This window comes from Octodon degus, unplaced genomic scaffold, assembly GCF_000260255.1.
Source record: "Octodon degus isolate 3935 unplaced genomic scaffold, OctDeg1.0 scaffold00013, whole genome shotgun sequence".
Classification (NCBI taxonomy): Eukaryota; Metazoa; Chordata; class Mammalia; order Rodentia; family Octodontidae; genus Octodon; species Octodon degus.
In genome coordinates, this window is record NW_004524589.1 from 20,014,230 (window position 1) to 20,031,542 (window position 17,313).

The window sequence follows — 17,313 nt, forward strand, 5'->3', positions numbered from 1 at the left end:
AAAAAAAAAAACAACAAAAAACAAGCAACAGAACATGCAAAATGATTAACATCTAACAATACTCTTATCAATGTTGTATATTTTTGCATAATAAGAATTCAATCAGCTATCTTTTGCTTGCAGAGATTTTATTTTATGTGCTTTTTGCAGAGTTTTAGCAATGTCATAAATCTACCCAATGAACTTAATCCTGAACTGCTCTATTTAGCATTCAGCACCGTGGACAGGGTTAAAAGAGTACAGCTCACTGGCAGGAGGAGGGATGGGAAAGAAAGGGGAAAAAAGAATCACAAAGAAGTAAGAAAACATGAAAGTGAGAGGTGAGAGAAAGGATGGGTAGGGAAGGAGAATTCAGGTCATGAGGCAGTAAGAGGAAAGACAAATAATGGAGAGAGAGGAGAAAAGAGGCAGCTAATAGGAGGCTCTGAAATAGGAATTATGGCTATGGCAGCAGCAAATCTTCACCAACAGATCAGACAAAAAAAGAGCCTATGTACTGTCTCTTACAGCCCTGCAGTACAGGGCAAGCAAGCTCTTTGAGAAATTGTGCACGATTTATTTTGTTTGCACTTAAACCATCATTTGGAGGTGATACGCCAAAAGTGCTGAATCAGAGAAGTTAGTAGGACTGAATGTTTGAGATTTAATTTTAGGTGATGTTGTATGTTTTCATTACACAAAATTTTAAAGGTAGGCAATCTGAAAAGCATTTTTCTGATGCCTGAAATTACAGAATGTAAGAACTATAGACGTTACCCACACAGGATTAGAGGGACAAACCAGATGTGCACACTAAAGAGGCTCAGGCGAAGAAAGTTGTGTCAAGAAAGCTGATTTTCAAATATAAGAATCAGAGAATAATTTATGGATGAGATGCAGTTTGACCTGGATTTTTAAGGATAAAAGATGAACATTTTCAGATACAGAGAACAGTATTAAAGGCAAGAGAAAAGTTCACAAAGTTTTTCCAGAAAGTTTAAAGTAAAATCATGGTGTGATTCTCTTCCTTGGGTCTTGTATGACTACAAATAAACATTACAGGGTCATCTGACAGCCCTCAGAAATCTGTAAGCCCCAAGCACTTCTGTGACCTATAAATAGCATCAAAGGTGGCCTGCCCACAAAGAGCAGGGTAGCTTCTCCCTATATTTGATAAAGATGCCACTTGTCATTTTTGTGCCTGTGTGCCGCAGCTATATTTTCTTTTTGTTCCTCCAACAGCCACTGTGGATCACCAGATATTTACTGGGAACCCCACAACCTGGTACATTTAGGAGTTCTTACATTCATAGCAGATGATTCATGAGCCAAAAATCATAAACTTTTATCATGAAAAGTATATTTTAAGGGGGTGTTAGAGGGCAATAAAAACAGAGGAGAGGGAAAGACTGACTTGGCCCAAATAGTTCGAGATTTCCCCCAAACAAATGGTCTCTAGCATGAACTCAGAGGCTTGAAGGATGACAAGGAAAGGTTTCCCAAGCAGGCAAGGCTGGCTGGAGGACAAGGGGTAGGGGAAGCAGCACTCCCGGCAGGGGTGACAACATGAGCAAAGAGCTGGCCCAAGCAGGGGCTGAAATAACATGGTCCCATCATCTTAGGTAACAGCTTCCTATTGTGCACAAACTGAGACAGATCATTTAACTACATCAGGTAAGGTGTATAGCACAAGTAGTGCCCATGAAACACCGGCTGGAAGGGAGACACTGAGATGAGGACTTGGAATAAAAACCGAAAGTCCTTTCTTCCACAGAGTTTGTGCTCTAGCTGAAGGTGGGAGAGGGGAGAAAATGAGAATAAATTAACACAGTATAGCGCGTCTTGCATTAAGTGCTAGGAAGAACAAAGCCAGCCAAATGGGTCTAAAATGATAGCATCTTCTGAGGGTCCTGCTCCTTCTGGGCAGATTATCTCTGATGTTAGTTTTAGGTCGCAGAAGTGCTTGGGGCTTACAGATTTTTGTTACAGAAGATAAAACCCTGATACACTGCTTTAGCAAAAATGCTGGACGCCAATTCTGGATAACAATGTCACGCAGTTAGAACAATTTAAGATGTAAAATAGGGCCGGGGAGATGGCCCAGTAGGACAAGCGCTTCCCTGGTAAGTGCAAGGGTCTGAGTTCAATCCCCAGTTCCGCAAAAAATAAATAAATAAATATAAAATGCAAAATAAATATAGAAGGCATTAAGATGCTGTTATCTGAAATCTGATGTATACTAATAAGAAGGGTAATTTTCACTGTCACACCTCAAAACAAGTGTCTATGTTCTTGAAAAATTCTAGGGAAAGGGAGATAACATGGAAGGCACAGTTTCCTTCGGTGATTACACTCAACTAATCATCCTCTTTTTGTTGGGTAGATGAAGGACAACAGAGAATAGGCTATGATGTTCAAAATAATGAAAACTAAGATGTCACAGTACAGTCTGCCAGGTCACAGAACACCAAATTGGACGAACTAAAATCGGCAATGGGAAAACAAAATGGCTGCTTTGTGAAGAGGATTTTAAGCATGGCATCTTTATTTTTATTTATTTATTATTTTAAGTATTTGGTACAGGGTCTCACTACACAGCTCAGACTCATAGTGATCCTCCTGTTTTCAGCCTCTCCAGTGCTGGGATTATAAAAATGTGCCACCACCCCCAGACTCAGTGGCCAGCTCAGTGCACCCAGGGGGTATAGCTGGCATGGCATGTGGTGCCAGGAATTGAACCCCAGTCCCTGTGGTTGTCTAATGAGGTACTTAGTCCACTGAGCTATCTCGCTGACCCACATGGCATCTTTAGAACAGGTCAAAATTATAAAATAATTTTAAACATTTGAGAGAAATTCATAGATAAAGGTTCAATAATAGGTATATTCAAGGTCTTTACTTAACTTTTCAAAATCCACACTCCTTTACTAAGTATCCCTCAGTGACAAACAGACTCAACCTACTGGACCAGATGAAACTTGACCTTAATAAATATTTAAGCTCTACTGATAGGTGAGGTTGTTTGTACATGTGTGAAGAAAATGTGTTCTAATGAGAATATTATCTGTTTATTTTATCAATCTGAGATTATTTACATTATTATAATTATGAGTTTTGCTTGATTTTACCTACTAATTTGCATTTATTAGTCTATTTGCCCCTTAGGATTTTATCACAAGCTCAGGAGTTTCCAAAAAGCAATGTCCTATCCCTTAAAAAAAATGAACTCAAGTGGTCAATTCTATATCTTAGGATTCCTCTCTCAGCATCTTAGAAATGTCTTATCTGCTTATGTTTTTATGAACAAGTTCTTTCTCTACCGTCTAGGTGATAACTCACTGAGGTAGGCCAATATTAACTACGTTTTTCACCCAAGCTGCAGTTCTAAGGGATGGAGAAATTTCTCTTTCACATGCCCAGAAAGCCTGAGGCTAGACACAAATATTCAGCTGGCCTGAGCAAGTCTTCCCTCAAAACCTCCATCTCTGTGTTTCTGCTAATGGTGTGACTTTTCTGCAATGCCTACCTGTGCAAGGCATCATGGGAGTTATGCCTGTTGAGCGCCGCCTTCCCATAATTTTCATCTCTGCAGAGAAAGACAAAGATTATATCACACAAAAAGTCACCACCAGCACTAAAGAAGAAAGACAGGGAGAGCCCACAATTTCTGGCAAGGTTAGTTCATTTTATTTCAGGCTTAAGAACCCAACTGTGAATGTGTTTTAACCTGTTGCTACTTGCAAGAGCATGGTGAAATAAACAAGTTTGTCAGTACAAGCGATCATTTATCCCATAAGCTTTACACATGATTTAACAATGAACAAGTATCTTGTTTTATTTTGCTTTGTTTGGTTAGTTTTGCTTGAGTATGGGAACATGATGCCATCTACCTTGAAGAGTTCTTTTCTTCAGGAAGGCAAGTAAAAAACTTTCTACAAATATTGTTCGATTAAGCCTATTGTGTTCGTACAATTAAAGGACTTAACAATTTTCCTTGTCAGAATATAGGAAAGCAACAGTATTCCTGGTTAAGTAGATCACTCACAGGTTAGCCCATTTCTGAACCATGAGAACAGATAGATTGTTGTGGTTGGTCCTTAAGATGACCATATGAATTAAGCGGGAACGATTGCCCTCTCCAATTCAGGAAAAAGAAATCAGTCAGAGAGTTAGTGGATTTCTTAAGTCCACCAGATTAGCAAGCGATAGAAGTGGGTTGAAGATCCAGATCTTTTTATGCCAAACATTTGCTCTACAACAGACATTTATACATAAAATCCCAAAGCTATGAATTTCCTTGGCAAGATGAGCTTGGAAGTATGGGCAATTTCAGGAGATGTCAATTAGAAGCCTTTGGATAGAAGCCAAAGCAGAAAGTAAGCACTTGATTTTTTTTCAAGTTGATCCAACCAAACCTGAAATACCACATTTTTCGTCCCTGGGCTCCACTAACAATACTTAACAACCTGGAACCATTTTAAACAAAGCTGCAAATGAACTGTAGTAAACTATTCAAAGAAAGTGCATACTGCAACTGAAACAATTATAGCAAATACACACCCTCAAAAGCCCCCAAGAAAATATGTCCCCCTCCCTTGGTTTCCCTTCCTGCAACTTGTGAGAGCACAGCAGGCAATGGGCACATTCTTGCCTGAAAAATATCATAATATACAGCGCAGAACTGGGCCTGAGGGCCAGAGCTAAATTCCCTTTCATTCACCACTTTCCTGCCATCGAAACTGGATTCCTTGTGGCTTTGTAGTGAGGCTTCCCTGACATGCAGCCTACATTCCTACCAACAGTGATTCATCATCCATGCTTCTGTCTTTGCCTATCAGTGTAAATACTTGTAATTCAAATTTTGTGTCTTACCCTTGACATCTCACCACCAGTATGGAAAATTAGAAATGCTCATCTGATGCTCTGACAGAGCGCCCAGTGCTGTTTCATGGGAGGGAGTAGTGGCTGTCCTGGAGCATCAACTCCAGAAGTTAATACTAAAAGTACTAAAAGATTCTGAGCCATAGATACAGCTCAGCAGCACAGTGCCCATCTGGCAAGCACGAGGTCCTGAATTCAAGCCCCAGTACATAAAGAAAGAAAGAAAGAAAGAAAGAAAGAAAGAAAGAAAGAAAGAAAGAAAGAAAGAGAAAGAGAGAAAGAGAGAAAAGAGAAACAGACACCAATAACAAGTTAATACGTATTTTTTATTTAACAGCTGCAAAAATGCCCTTCAGATAGCCATACTAGGAAAGTTTGGAGTACACCTCCTAACATGCAGGGTTTCATTCCTTCAGTTCTGAGTTTGACAGTTTATTGTTGTGTGGCTAGTCTGTGCATCATGACATGTTCAACAGCATTTGTGGCCAGTACTCACTAAATGCCAGGAGCATTCCCCAGTTCTGATATCTAAAAACATCTTTCAACATTGTCAAATTCCCTCTAGGAGTAAAAGTGACCCTAGAGGAGAACACTGGCATAAAGGTTAGTTTAATAACTCTAATTTGCCACTGGACAAATTGCACAACTTCTCTGTGCCTCAGACTTTCCTCTTATAGATGAAGGTGTAACACTTACCTTCGGTATTTACTGTGAGATTCAGTAGTGGTTTTTTTTTTATGTATTTTGGTACAGGGTCTACAGGGTCTCACTACACACGTCAGACGCATAGTGATCCTCCTGTTTTCAGTCTCCCAAGCACTAGGATTACAGGTGTGTGCCACCACGCCCAGTCTCAGTTGTCCTCTCAGTGTGCCCTGGGGCTGGGGACAGCAGGGCAGGCCAGGAACTAGCCGTTGCACTCTGCCTAAGCAGGTGCTTTATTCTGTTGAGCTATCTGCCCAGCTGTTAGTGGTGGTTTATATGTCAATTTACTGATATTAATATTAATGTGCAGGAAATCAGACCATATATACATAATAATACATAGCTCATACATAATAAATATAGCTCTAGACTGAACAAGTATCTATCTGTTGGAAACATGTTGACTATGAGGCTGTGAGCTTATGGTCATGATTTTCAGATTTTTAAACTTAGAGCTAACAGAAGCACTGCTTGAAGCAGACAAAACTTTGCTGGCAGAATTTGAAATGGCACATTTTCCACCTTCACAGTATGTAAAGGTAGGTGACTGGATGGGACTTAAGTAATCCAAGGATATATTGCTTGTATGTGGGGATTCAGAAACTTAAAATAATTTATTAAATTTAGGAACTTTGAATCACACTATTGTGTATTTCATTAACTACACACATTAGGGATGACCTACACACATTAGGAATCTACCTCCTGTGGGCTATTGCCTTTTTGAGAACTGGAAACGTCTATTTTGTTTTGAGCTGGCCAAGGAAGCACAGACGTCTATTCTAGGTGACACCCACGCTCTCTGTCAGTAAAAACTCATATTCTCTTATCCTTACGGACATTAAAAATGGTGGAAATGATCTTGAAAACCTATGTTTACCAACTCTTATGAAAATTTCCTTGATGAGCAAAATGTTTTAGAAGAAAAGAGCTTGCTTGCTAGAAAACTACCAGCCTCCCAAGCCCTTTCCTCTCATCTATCCACCCACCACTCTCCGAACTTACTTTTCTTCCTCGGGACGGCTCTTGATCCAGCTGTTATCCTGTAAGAGAGTTCTTCTTTTGTTCAGCTCTCGAGAAGCTTGTTGCTTCAGCACAGCTCCTTGAGGGTTGCTCTTCATATCTACCACAGAAACATAAGAGCAACAAAGTGAAGGTGAGCGTGGATTTTCATTAACCTGAAAATCTCAAGATCCACATCTGATTGGCCAGCACAATTTTCTAGGCTGACAAGCCCAGTACTGTTTCAAACCAGGGTGCACCAGCAAGAAAGAACAAATCCCACACCCCGTCATCAAAGATAACATATAAAACCTTCCAGGTGCCAATTGAAACTCCCTGTGCAGCTAAGAGGCCCCATCTGCTCCGGGGAATGTAGATATTCCAGCCTGGAATAGACCAAGCCAGGGTTCAGTGGGCTGGCCATTCGACTCTATAAGCAAAGTGCCTCAAAATCCACAAAGGACTGCTTTCATATCCTAAAGATATTCATCGCAAGTCCTGGCACATGTGCTTACAAGTAATTGAATAATTTATCTCATAAAAGCTGGAAGCATAGAAAGTCACACTCATAAAAGGAGTGGGATTTTTTTCTGGATTTTTAATTATTTTTCTTTAATTTAAAATAATATGAGTAAAAATGATAGCACTCTTACTTTTTCTTAAGCTTAACATAAGCAGTGCTAATTAACTATTGTCTCCAAACGTTAAATATCTATATTTAAAAACTTATAGTCTGTGAGTTATTTTCCCTGAGCTTTAAAGGTTTTAATTCTAAGTGAAAGAAATGTTTCCATTACCATTTTGTGTGGGAGAATTTTTTCTCAAAGGAAAATTGGTGGGCATGCTGCCTTCCAGTAAGGCTCTGAAAGAACGAAGGGGACAGAACAGCATGGCAATGATGTTCTGAATCTGTATGTGATTATTTCAGTGTTAATCAGAACACATTTTTCAATGACTGACAAAGCCACACAGTGTGGTACAAAGAATGCGTAATACAAAATGCCCCTTGAACCTGAGAGTTCATCTATTCCAATACATTAATTTACCAAGGCAGAAAATGAAGCCCAGTATGCTTAGTGGCCCCAAAATTATATAAGAAGTTGTTTGCATCAGGTTATCCATCAATTTGTTTATTCACTCAATAAGTATGCACTATTGTTTACCTTGCTCCTAACACTGACCCAAGAGTTATGGACAACAAAATGAGTTGCACAAGTATTTGTACAAAGAGAAGGTGGGCTCCTCAGCCCCTCCTCTAGAGAAGCCAAAGTAAACCAGGCAACAGCCGTGTAATTAGAAGGGAAGCCTGATGTGGGGAAATCAGAGATCTGGGGAAACACTGATGATTTTAGGCATCCACCACATGGATACTCAGACTTCCTGAGCCAGGACCGCCCTTGCCGATAAGCTATTGAGGTGTGACAGTGAACCAGCCCCAGACCCAGCTCCCCAGAGCTGAGCTAGGATTGGGTTGTTTCTGGGCATTTCTTTCACATATGCTTACACATCTAGTATGTTAGCATGAATATAATTGACTGGCTTCAATATTTACATTGATTTCTGCTATATTTTTCTTCTGTCATTAAAAGGAATTAAAATTAGAACCCTTTTGTGACTGTCTGGCTGTAAGCCTTACACACTGCACCAGTGAGCCCCAGATCTCTTTGAAAGAGGGGCTTCGAGATTTAAAGCTAGGAAATGATGATAACTGGTCTTTCTAGGTGGGGTGTTATGGCCTTTGCTGAAGCTCAACCAGATGATATATGAAACGCTGTAGAGGAATTAGTTTCAAGTAAGAAGCAAGTTCTTGACCCAATTTTATCACATATAAGTTCAACAATAAAACCATCCAACTGCCCTGTGAAATGGGGCTAATGAAATTGCCTTCTAGTTTATAAAGTAATTCTGATGATCAAATGAATAATGTACAAAAGCCACGTTATTACACTATTAGTGCTCCTGAACTTGACACAGAGTTTACTTGTTATATTTTTGAACTGTTTAGGTAATTTGTTTGTTTTTTGTTTGTTTCTTTTTGATAAGATCTCTTTATGTAAGTCAGGCTGGCCTTGAACTCAGAGATCCTCCTGCCTCAGCCTCCTGAGTGAGTCGCGTGTGATTACTGGTGTGCACGACCCTGGGCTAATTTAGCCCCATATTATCAGAGGGTTGTCTGTAGGTATAATTTGGGAATTATAAAAGCTTTCCATTCTCCCATGCAAAAGTATCTCTTGCAAGAACTTGCCACAGGACCCAAAGTGCAAAGAGACATCCCCACAGCCAGTTACTTGCTGACCCAGCACAAAAAACAAAGAAACAAAATGAAATGGACAAAAAAAATCCTTCTCTTGCCTCAGGTTAGAGCCAGTTTGAGGGACCAAACTGAGCTTCAGAGCTCACCGGGTAGCCTGGCTGAAGCTCAACCCATACAGAGCATGTCCTTTGCTCATCTGCCCCCGTGGCCCCTTCCTCCACTCCCTTCTCCTGAGAATATGCAAAGTCACAGGTAGCCAAATTCTTCTCAGGAACTGCATTTAAATGATCCTATTTCCTGACTGGTTCCTGTGAGTCTGTTATCACCTCCATTCCTTCATCTGCGAAGTGAGGTGAAGTGAAGTTATTCTGAGAATAAAGTGAAGACACACGTAAGTGTATAACTACTGCCCAACACACAGCAGGACTCTCAGAAATCCTTAACTTCATGTCTCTTCAAACAGAGAGCCAAGTCAGAGGAGAGGGAGCCCTGGGATTTGGGAGGGATGGGACAGTGAACTTGGGCAGTTGAACATGCAAGGAGGGTGGCAAAGCCCCGAGCTGGCTTCTTTGGATAGTGATAAGACTTTGTCAGAAAAGGAAGCTAAACAGGCATCTAAAGATAAACTTCCATCTCAACTACTTGTTCATTTTGCCTCAGACTGACTCTGCTTCTCAAGATTCTTAGTTCACTCCTTCCCAGTTTCCAAATAGGCTCTGAGGAAGATTTTCTTGTCAGCTGATGAAGATCTAGAACATTCTCAGTCAACTAAACTGAGATTCTGAAAAGAACATGTTGGGTGCATGTTTGATGATACATTTGCAGAAACTGTAAATCCCACCATGAGACCAGAAGCCAGATAAGTGGAGAAAAGACAAACTACAATTACATGCTTCTTTGTCCATCTCTCCAGACAGACTGCGTCTCCAGCTAGGTAAGGGCAAAGTGTGTTTCTTCCATCCTCAATGTCTAAGGCAAATGTGGCTGCTGCTTATATGTTTCTTATTGTGTCCCCCAGTAATCACATGTTGAAACGTAGGCCCTTTATACCTCAAGATGTAAATGTACTTAGAGATAATGCCTTAAAGAGTAAGTTTAAGTGAGGCCTTAGGGTAGACCTTAACTCATTCTAACCTGTGGACTTGTAAAAAGAGAAAATGTGGACATACACAGAGGACTGGATGAAAACGGGCCATCTGCAAGCCAAGGAGAAAGGACTTCACCCTGCCACGCACTGATCATGGACTTACCTCTTCCAGAAAGAAAGGCAATAAATGTTGTCTAAGCCCCCCAGCCAGTATGTGGTGTGCTGTTACAGCAACATAGCACACTGATACAGGCTGATACACGACGCATGGGAAAAATGATTTAAACATTACTGAAATAGAGAAACTGCGGAGAGCGTTGTCTGTTATCCTGTCCCTGCTCTGTTTCTTCTGAATGTCTTACTGAGGAATTAATAACAACATTAAGACCTGCCCAGTGAGACCTTGATGGAATAGGATACTCGTGGGCAGTGTCCTGCATCCTCATATAAACTGTGAGCTTTTAGTATCTCTGACTCCCAAAGAGGGCAATGGAAGATCAGAGTCAGTATATAATTCGTCCAAGGGGCTAAGAGGCTCAGACTTCTAAGCCAAGGCCAATTCATTCCTCAGCACCAGCAATAGCATTTCTCTGGAGTCACTCTGCAAGATGAGGTTGAAATTAGGGTGAGACTAGCATGGTAGATGTCACAGGACCGCCCCGCTCCTGAAACTTCACTCTTTCAAAGCCCCATGAGCACCGTTTCCATGTTTGGCACCAAGAGAACCAGTCATTCAAGAAATCACTGCAGCAGAAAATACCTCAGAGAACAACTTTCCTTGTATATTTTCTGATATTCCCTTGGTTGTAAAACACTTTCCTCATGGAACGAATACATGAAGAGACAGAGCAGCCATGCCCACAATAGTGAAAAAGTGAGATAGGGCAAATGTACATCAAGTGATGAGTGCATATCCAGCCTGATGTGTCCACACAAAGGAATGTTTATTACCCAGTAATAAAAAAGGATACATGCCACAGTATGGACGGAGCTTGAAACAGTAGAAAGAAGCCAGACACAGAAAATGGTACCTCCTACTATTCCACTTAGATGGAATGGTGGTATCCATATAAAAGAAAGTAGGTTAGTGTTCATCAAGAGCTAGGGGAAGGGAGAATGGGGAATGATTCTGAAAGAGAATGAGATTGGGGGGGGTCATAAAATATTATTCTGTAACTAGATAATGGTGGTTGTATACCATATATTGTGAATATATGTTTAAAAAACAGGTTTTTATATTATAAAGGGTAAATTTTATTGTGTGTGAGTTATATCTTAACTAAAAATAAAGCCTGGCAGCAAGCATAAGCTAGAGAGACAGCAAAAACAACCTTATAGAGTGCTTGCAGTTTTACCAGGACAAAATGGAGCCAGATTTTACTCCACAGGATTATCTTCACAGGAGGACATGTACACAAGTAGCCACTACTGACACACATGTGGCATTGGAAGTATCCCAAAGTACAACCTTCTGCTTTTGGATCCAATCCCATTTGTCATTATTGTTTTGGAAACAAGATTACTTTATCAAATGGGAAAGCAGAAATAAGCATTGTAAGAAAAAGTCAGTCCTATACAGGAGCATGGCTGTGTGAGACAGCAAGGTGGCACAGCGGGGGATGCGACAGTAACTCAACATGATGCTTGCATGTAGCTATGAAAACATGCAAGTACTGATACTGTTCTCTGTTATTCTAGCTCAGCATGCTATTTGAAACTGTACGTATACGTTTGAATATATATGTGTGCATGATGTATTTACTAAATAAAGTATATTTGATAAATAGATAGTATACGTAAACAATTTATTTATGAAGTACATACCATGAACAGTTATCCTTACAGCTCTACAGTTAAAACTCATTCCATAAAAAACTAAACTATATTCATTAAAACACATAACTTGCCTTTCCATACCAGATTCTTCTGCCCATACTACTTATGCTAACTTCCTGAGCAAAAATCCTTTCTGAGTGTAGAAATCTGCCTCATCCTCTTTTAGAGAGGTTTCATTTTGTTCTGGTAAAACTACAAAGATCTGTAGAAGATTCCCAGGGAATCTTCCATGGACTCCAGCACATCACAGGGTTAGCACCCCTTTTCTTCCTGGCTAGATTCTATCCCTAGCTGCCCTTTAAGTACCAGAACTTTCTGTCCCTCAAACCCTCAACATTTTATCTGACCTTTCTGGTCTTGAGTCTGGCTTCTGGCCAGTCTGAAGTAAAATATTCCTGGACAGGTGACATAGTGAGGTGTTTGTGGTATTTCAGGAGTGGAAGTGATGAGCCTAGAGCTACACAGCTACATGCTGAGTGCCAGCCTGGCCACTCACTCATGAGCTATTTGAAGCAATCCTTTATCTCTGCCTCTGCAAAGGAGGGGGTGTCACATCAATCTGGAAAGACTGCAATGGAAATGAAATGAGATAATGATTTGTAAATTATAAAACATGTCATAATGCTGCCCCTTCCCTAGCAGAGCCTAAAGAAGCTACAGAAGGCTGGGTTTGTGGAGGGCTGAGGTGGGTTATGGGTAGGAGGGCTGAAGTCAGCTATGGGTAGGAGACCAACAAAAACCTACGTAATAACATCCACATGGGTTTCAATCAGAGACCACATATATCTTGGCATACCATGGAAGAAGCCACAAGGTAAAACTAGAGTGTACCTGGCAAAATAAGTGGGTTCACTGGACACTGCTCCTGAAAACATCCCAGAGTTTCTAGGGAGGAGCTGGTGGGAATGTTTATGGATATTTTTTTTCCTGAAGTCAATCTCTAGAAGAGATGGATACAGGACCATAAGCTGATTGAGATGACTTATCTCATTTTTTTCTTATTTATTTAATCAAGTCTTCTATAATTTACCTAGCTTCAAAGGGATGAAAGTTTCGGACCTTCTAGCAGGATATGAAGTCTGACTGTAGTTAACCATGAATGTACAATGCAGAGGAGAGATACATTTTCCTTTACACAGTTCTCTGTAGGAAGTGCTGACAGTCTGGAAGCCTATCAGGATTTCACCCAGCAAAGCACGCTGCCCAGACTCTAGCTGTGATACTCTAGATGAGGAGAGAAGAGGAAGTGTGGATGGAGGACAGATTCCCTGAGCTATTAACAAGTCTGTTTGCAAGTCCTCTGCTCTCTGTATCCACACATTTTTATTCTAAAAATTATTTTATTTTTATTAGTAATGAAAATTACTAATCCATCATACTTTTTTTTGGTCAACTAGGAAGTTACTAAGAATATAATTAGTCTACAAGAAGAAACTCAATTTTTTTATTTTTAGAAGAAATTTTCATGCTTAAAAATTTTAGTGATTATCGCTCTCAATTTTAGGGTAATTCTTGACTCTTATATTTGGAATGTTTCCAGAATATCATGCTTCCCTCCTTTAAATTACAACTTTTAAAGATTTTTGTTGAACTTTTGAGAGAGACACCAAGGGAATATTGTTCAAATAAGAGAGTACAAAGAGGAAAGATCCAGTCATGGGGATGTGAGGAAATTTTCAGGTACAGGCTCTGGCACCTATCACTAGTTCACGTACAGGCTCTGGCACCTATAGTTGCCCAGCTAGTATCCATCCTCCCCTCTCATCCTAAGAGGCAAACCATACTTCTCACCTTCGCATGAAGCTACAGGTGGACACATTTATCTCTAGCTATTGTTAAAGAAAAGAATGTCCCAAGAAAAACTTGTCTTTTGTGCTTTCTGCCTCCTCCTCTTTGAAGTTCAGATGCTGCACAGAAGGACCACTGTCCCAGACCTTATAAAGCATGTGTAACTATAAGTTCACACAATAAGAATGGCAGAACAAAAAGTTAAAAGGAGCCCAGGGTTTGGGCAACATCATAAAGTTACCACAGTTGCCCCGGATTATCTAGTTTTCTCCTTACAAGAGAAAAGTAAAGCTGCTAGCATTTTTAACACATGACTTTTCCATTTTTTAGTATTCAAGCCTAATGCTTGTCTTCCATACTACTAAGCCACTGTGGAGCAAATAGCTCTAAAGCTGATGAGGGATCTAAAACTACATTTGTGATTCTTTCAATGGTAATACTTTATATTTTACAAAATGTCTCTGTGTTCAGAATCCTTAGGAACAAGGGTCTCTTGTTCAGCCTTTAACAAGTGCCATTTGTTGTGCCACACGTTCTATGCACACGATATTCTCAGATTCTTCCAGATGAGCATTATTAACACAAACTTTTAAGACCACAAAACTTAAATAACCTGCAAAAATCAAGCAACAAGTGAACCAGGAGCTATAATGAGGACTCTATGACTGTTAAGCCCAGGTTCTTCATAGTAAGTGATCGTAAATATAGCACCCAGGGCCCGGTGACATGGCCAATACCTGGCATACAGAGACAGGCCCAGTATGCCAAAGATAGATGACAACTGATTAGGAAGAGCAGCAGTAATGGGTGGTTGCCCCAACATCCCCTGACAGTTGGACCTGGAGCATCCCCCTGCTGCCACCATGCTGAAGCCAGGAGTGGTCTGACACAGTGCTCTTACCATACTCCTTCCTGGATCTGCCTCCCTGCGAGACCACCAAAAAGGGTTTCTATTTATTTCCAGACCCATGCTGACTATTGAGCCATTTGCTGACCAAATGATAAAGCAAAAAACATCTAGCTACTTTTAGCTTAACAAGGATGTTTAGTCTTTTCTTCTAAAATTTAAAAAAAAAAATGGACATTGAAGGAAAATAAATTCCTCATATCAAATTCATGTGTGGTCAGACCAATGGCCTGAGGTGGGCAAGTCCTGCTCTTTGAACTTTTTGGTGTCTCTCTTGGATGCCTGCACAACAAATTTCCTTGATCCCACCTGCCCCTGTTCCCTCAAGACTCACTGGCTATGTTAGTCCAACTTTCACCAGCCCATTTGGTAGCCCAGGAGCCATTTCTAGAAGTTTCTATCCAAACCTTTGAGGTACATATCCTTATCTCATCAACTTTATTTCCATAAGCATTTTACTGCTGTGGAGCACTTCACTTCCTACCCAGGTTATAAAGCATATTTTTAAAAAATATGAGTATTTCTGTAGTGATACGAAAGGTAGATAGCAACATATGATTTTGTGAAGGCTATTTTTGTTAAAATTCAAAAAATGGGCATCTAAAATGAATATACACTTCTCAGATGAAGAAGTACAAATGGAAGTTAAATATGTGGAAAAAATGGCTATCATCAAGAAATCAACCAAAAAACAAAAGATGGAGGGGCTGTGGGGAAAAAGGAACCCTTCTGAAGTGTTGATGGGAGTATAGACTGGTACAACCACTATGGAAATCATTGTGGGGAGTCCTCAAAAAAAAAAAAATAGGACTAGAGGTCCCATTAGACCCAGCTATTTACCTCCTCAGTACTTTTCCGAAAGAACTGAAAACATCATACAACAATGATATATATGCACCCATGTTTAGAGCAGCACACTTTGTCATGGCTAAATCTTGGAAATAATCCAAATGCCCATCAACTGAAGAATTGATAAAAAAGAAATGTCATATTTTTACATAATACAGTATTACTCAGCAATAAAAAAGATAAACTCAAGACCTCTATAGGTAAGTGGATGCACCTAGAGATCATAATCATAAGTGAAATAAATCTGACCCACGTGTGTAAACATCAGATTGTCTCCATAGTGTAAGAAACTGAAAGAATAAATAAAATCTGAAGGGTACAACAGATACTGTGAAAGGGAAAGAAACTGTTCAAAGAGAAAAAAACAACTGGAATGAGGGAAAGGAGAAAGAAAGAAAGAAAGAAAGAAAGAAAGAAAGAAAGAAAGAAAGAAAGAAAGAAAGAAGAAAGAAAGAAAGAAAAGAGAAGATAGCTTGGATAATTGTACTGCCAATTTCTACTGGTCTGTTGAAAAGAAGTCAATGCTTAAAAATTTTTGATCAATTTTGCACGTTTAAATCTAGTGCTCTGAGCAATGAATTTGAAGACAATATGCAATGTAACAGACATTGTTGAATTCCTATCATCTTGTTTAGTGAAATTCGTATTGTTTCTAGTATTTTTCATTATTTTTATTCCTTTTTTAGAAGGATTTTCTTTTTTTAGGGGGGAGGGACTGGCTCAGGCTGTCTTAAGGACAGGTCTGATTAAAACATGGGGAGCTGGGGATTGAACCGTGGTTCCCTGTGCCTGACTGAGTGTGCCTTTATTCTTTTTTATTAACTAATTATTCATTTATTTGTTGATACAGCATCTTGCTACGCAGTTTGGACTCATAGTGATCCTCCTGACTCAGCCTCCCCAGCAGTGGGATTACAGGCATATGCCAACATACCTGGTAATGGGACCAACACAGCATGCAGTACTGGGGATCAAAGTCAAGACCTAGTACTTGCCAGACAGATGCTTAGACTGCTCAGCTATCACTCCAGCACATTTTTTATTCTCTTTAAAAAAAAAAGAAAAAAGAAGAAAAAAGTTCATCTGTACAGCGAATTATAAGCCTTTCAATGTTCTAATGTTAAATTTCTTTATAGGAAATTTCAGGGACTGAGGTTATCCTGAGTTTCAGATCTACTCAGCACTTCAATCACGTCCTGTAGTAACCTCAGTTCGGCCAACTGGGCCTCCATTTGCCATAGTCCATGCTTTGCTCTTCTCGTGACAAAGGGGAGACTCTTCTCTTGACTCCTTGAAAAGCTGCTGGCTATCCCTGGGCCTCACAGTGACAGACGCCAGCAACTTTGTTTTAATGCGGGATATTGTGGAACGATGTGGGGGAGCTTCCCTGCTCTACTGGGCATTCAGTCCTTTTTCTTCAAGCACTGAATGCATAAATCCAAAACTCTAGTGGGAAGATGTGACGTCAACATCCACAGGGTCAAGAGGGGGGCTTCCAGCTTTTCAAGCTTTTCCTCCCAACCCATCTTGAATTGTATTTTTGTGGTCAAACACCAGAAAGAGTTCAGTTCCATCTATATCTGTATAGATGCCTATATCTTCTGCCCAAGGACATCTGTCCTTACGTTTTAGATGAGCTCACTCTTAAGATCTGAATCATAATCATAATTTGAATCGTGATGTGGTGGAGGAGTAGCGGTGGGCCTCGCTGCGTGTCCCACTGGTCTACCCACTCACTGCCTGAGAGCTTGCGCCTAAGAGGAATTGGAAATGGTTGGCGGGGAGGCCAGGAAGGACTCAGGAAAGGCCGAGACAAAGGCGGTTTCCCGTTCGCAGAGGGCCGGCCTGCAGTTCCCCGTGGGCTGCATTCATGGACACCTGAAGCCCAGGATGACCAGCCACAGTCGCCGCATACAGCACGGCCATCCTGGAGTACCTCACGGTTGAGTGCTTGAACTGGCAGGAAATGCATCCAAAGCCCTGAATCTAAAGCTTGTTACCCCTCGACACTTGCAGCTTGCCATT

The 17,313-nt window shown here is 40.4% G+C and overlaps 1 protein-coding gene across 8 annotated transcripts in view; it reads right to left on the bottom strand.

Annotated features, from left to right (window-relative positions):
- Scel (sciellin) overlaps positions 1-17,313 on the bottom strand; it is a 117,146-nt gene that overhangs the window by 93,976 nt on the left and 5,857 nt on the right. For all 8 annotated transcript variants that reach the window (XM_023709650.1, XM_023709651.1, XM_023709649.1 and 5 more), the window contains exons 2-3: positions 6,571-6,688; positions 3,506-3,565 (exon numbers count right to left, since the gene is read on the bottom strand). In XM_023709650.1, coding sequence (XP_023565418.1) covers positions 3,506-3,565; positions 6,571-6,686 — 176 coding nt within the window. In that variant the 5' untranslated portion in view covers positions 6,687-6,688. The remainder of the gene's footprint in view (positions 1-3,505; positions 3,566-6,570; positions 6,689-17,313) is intronic.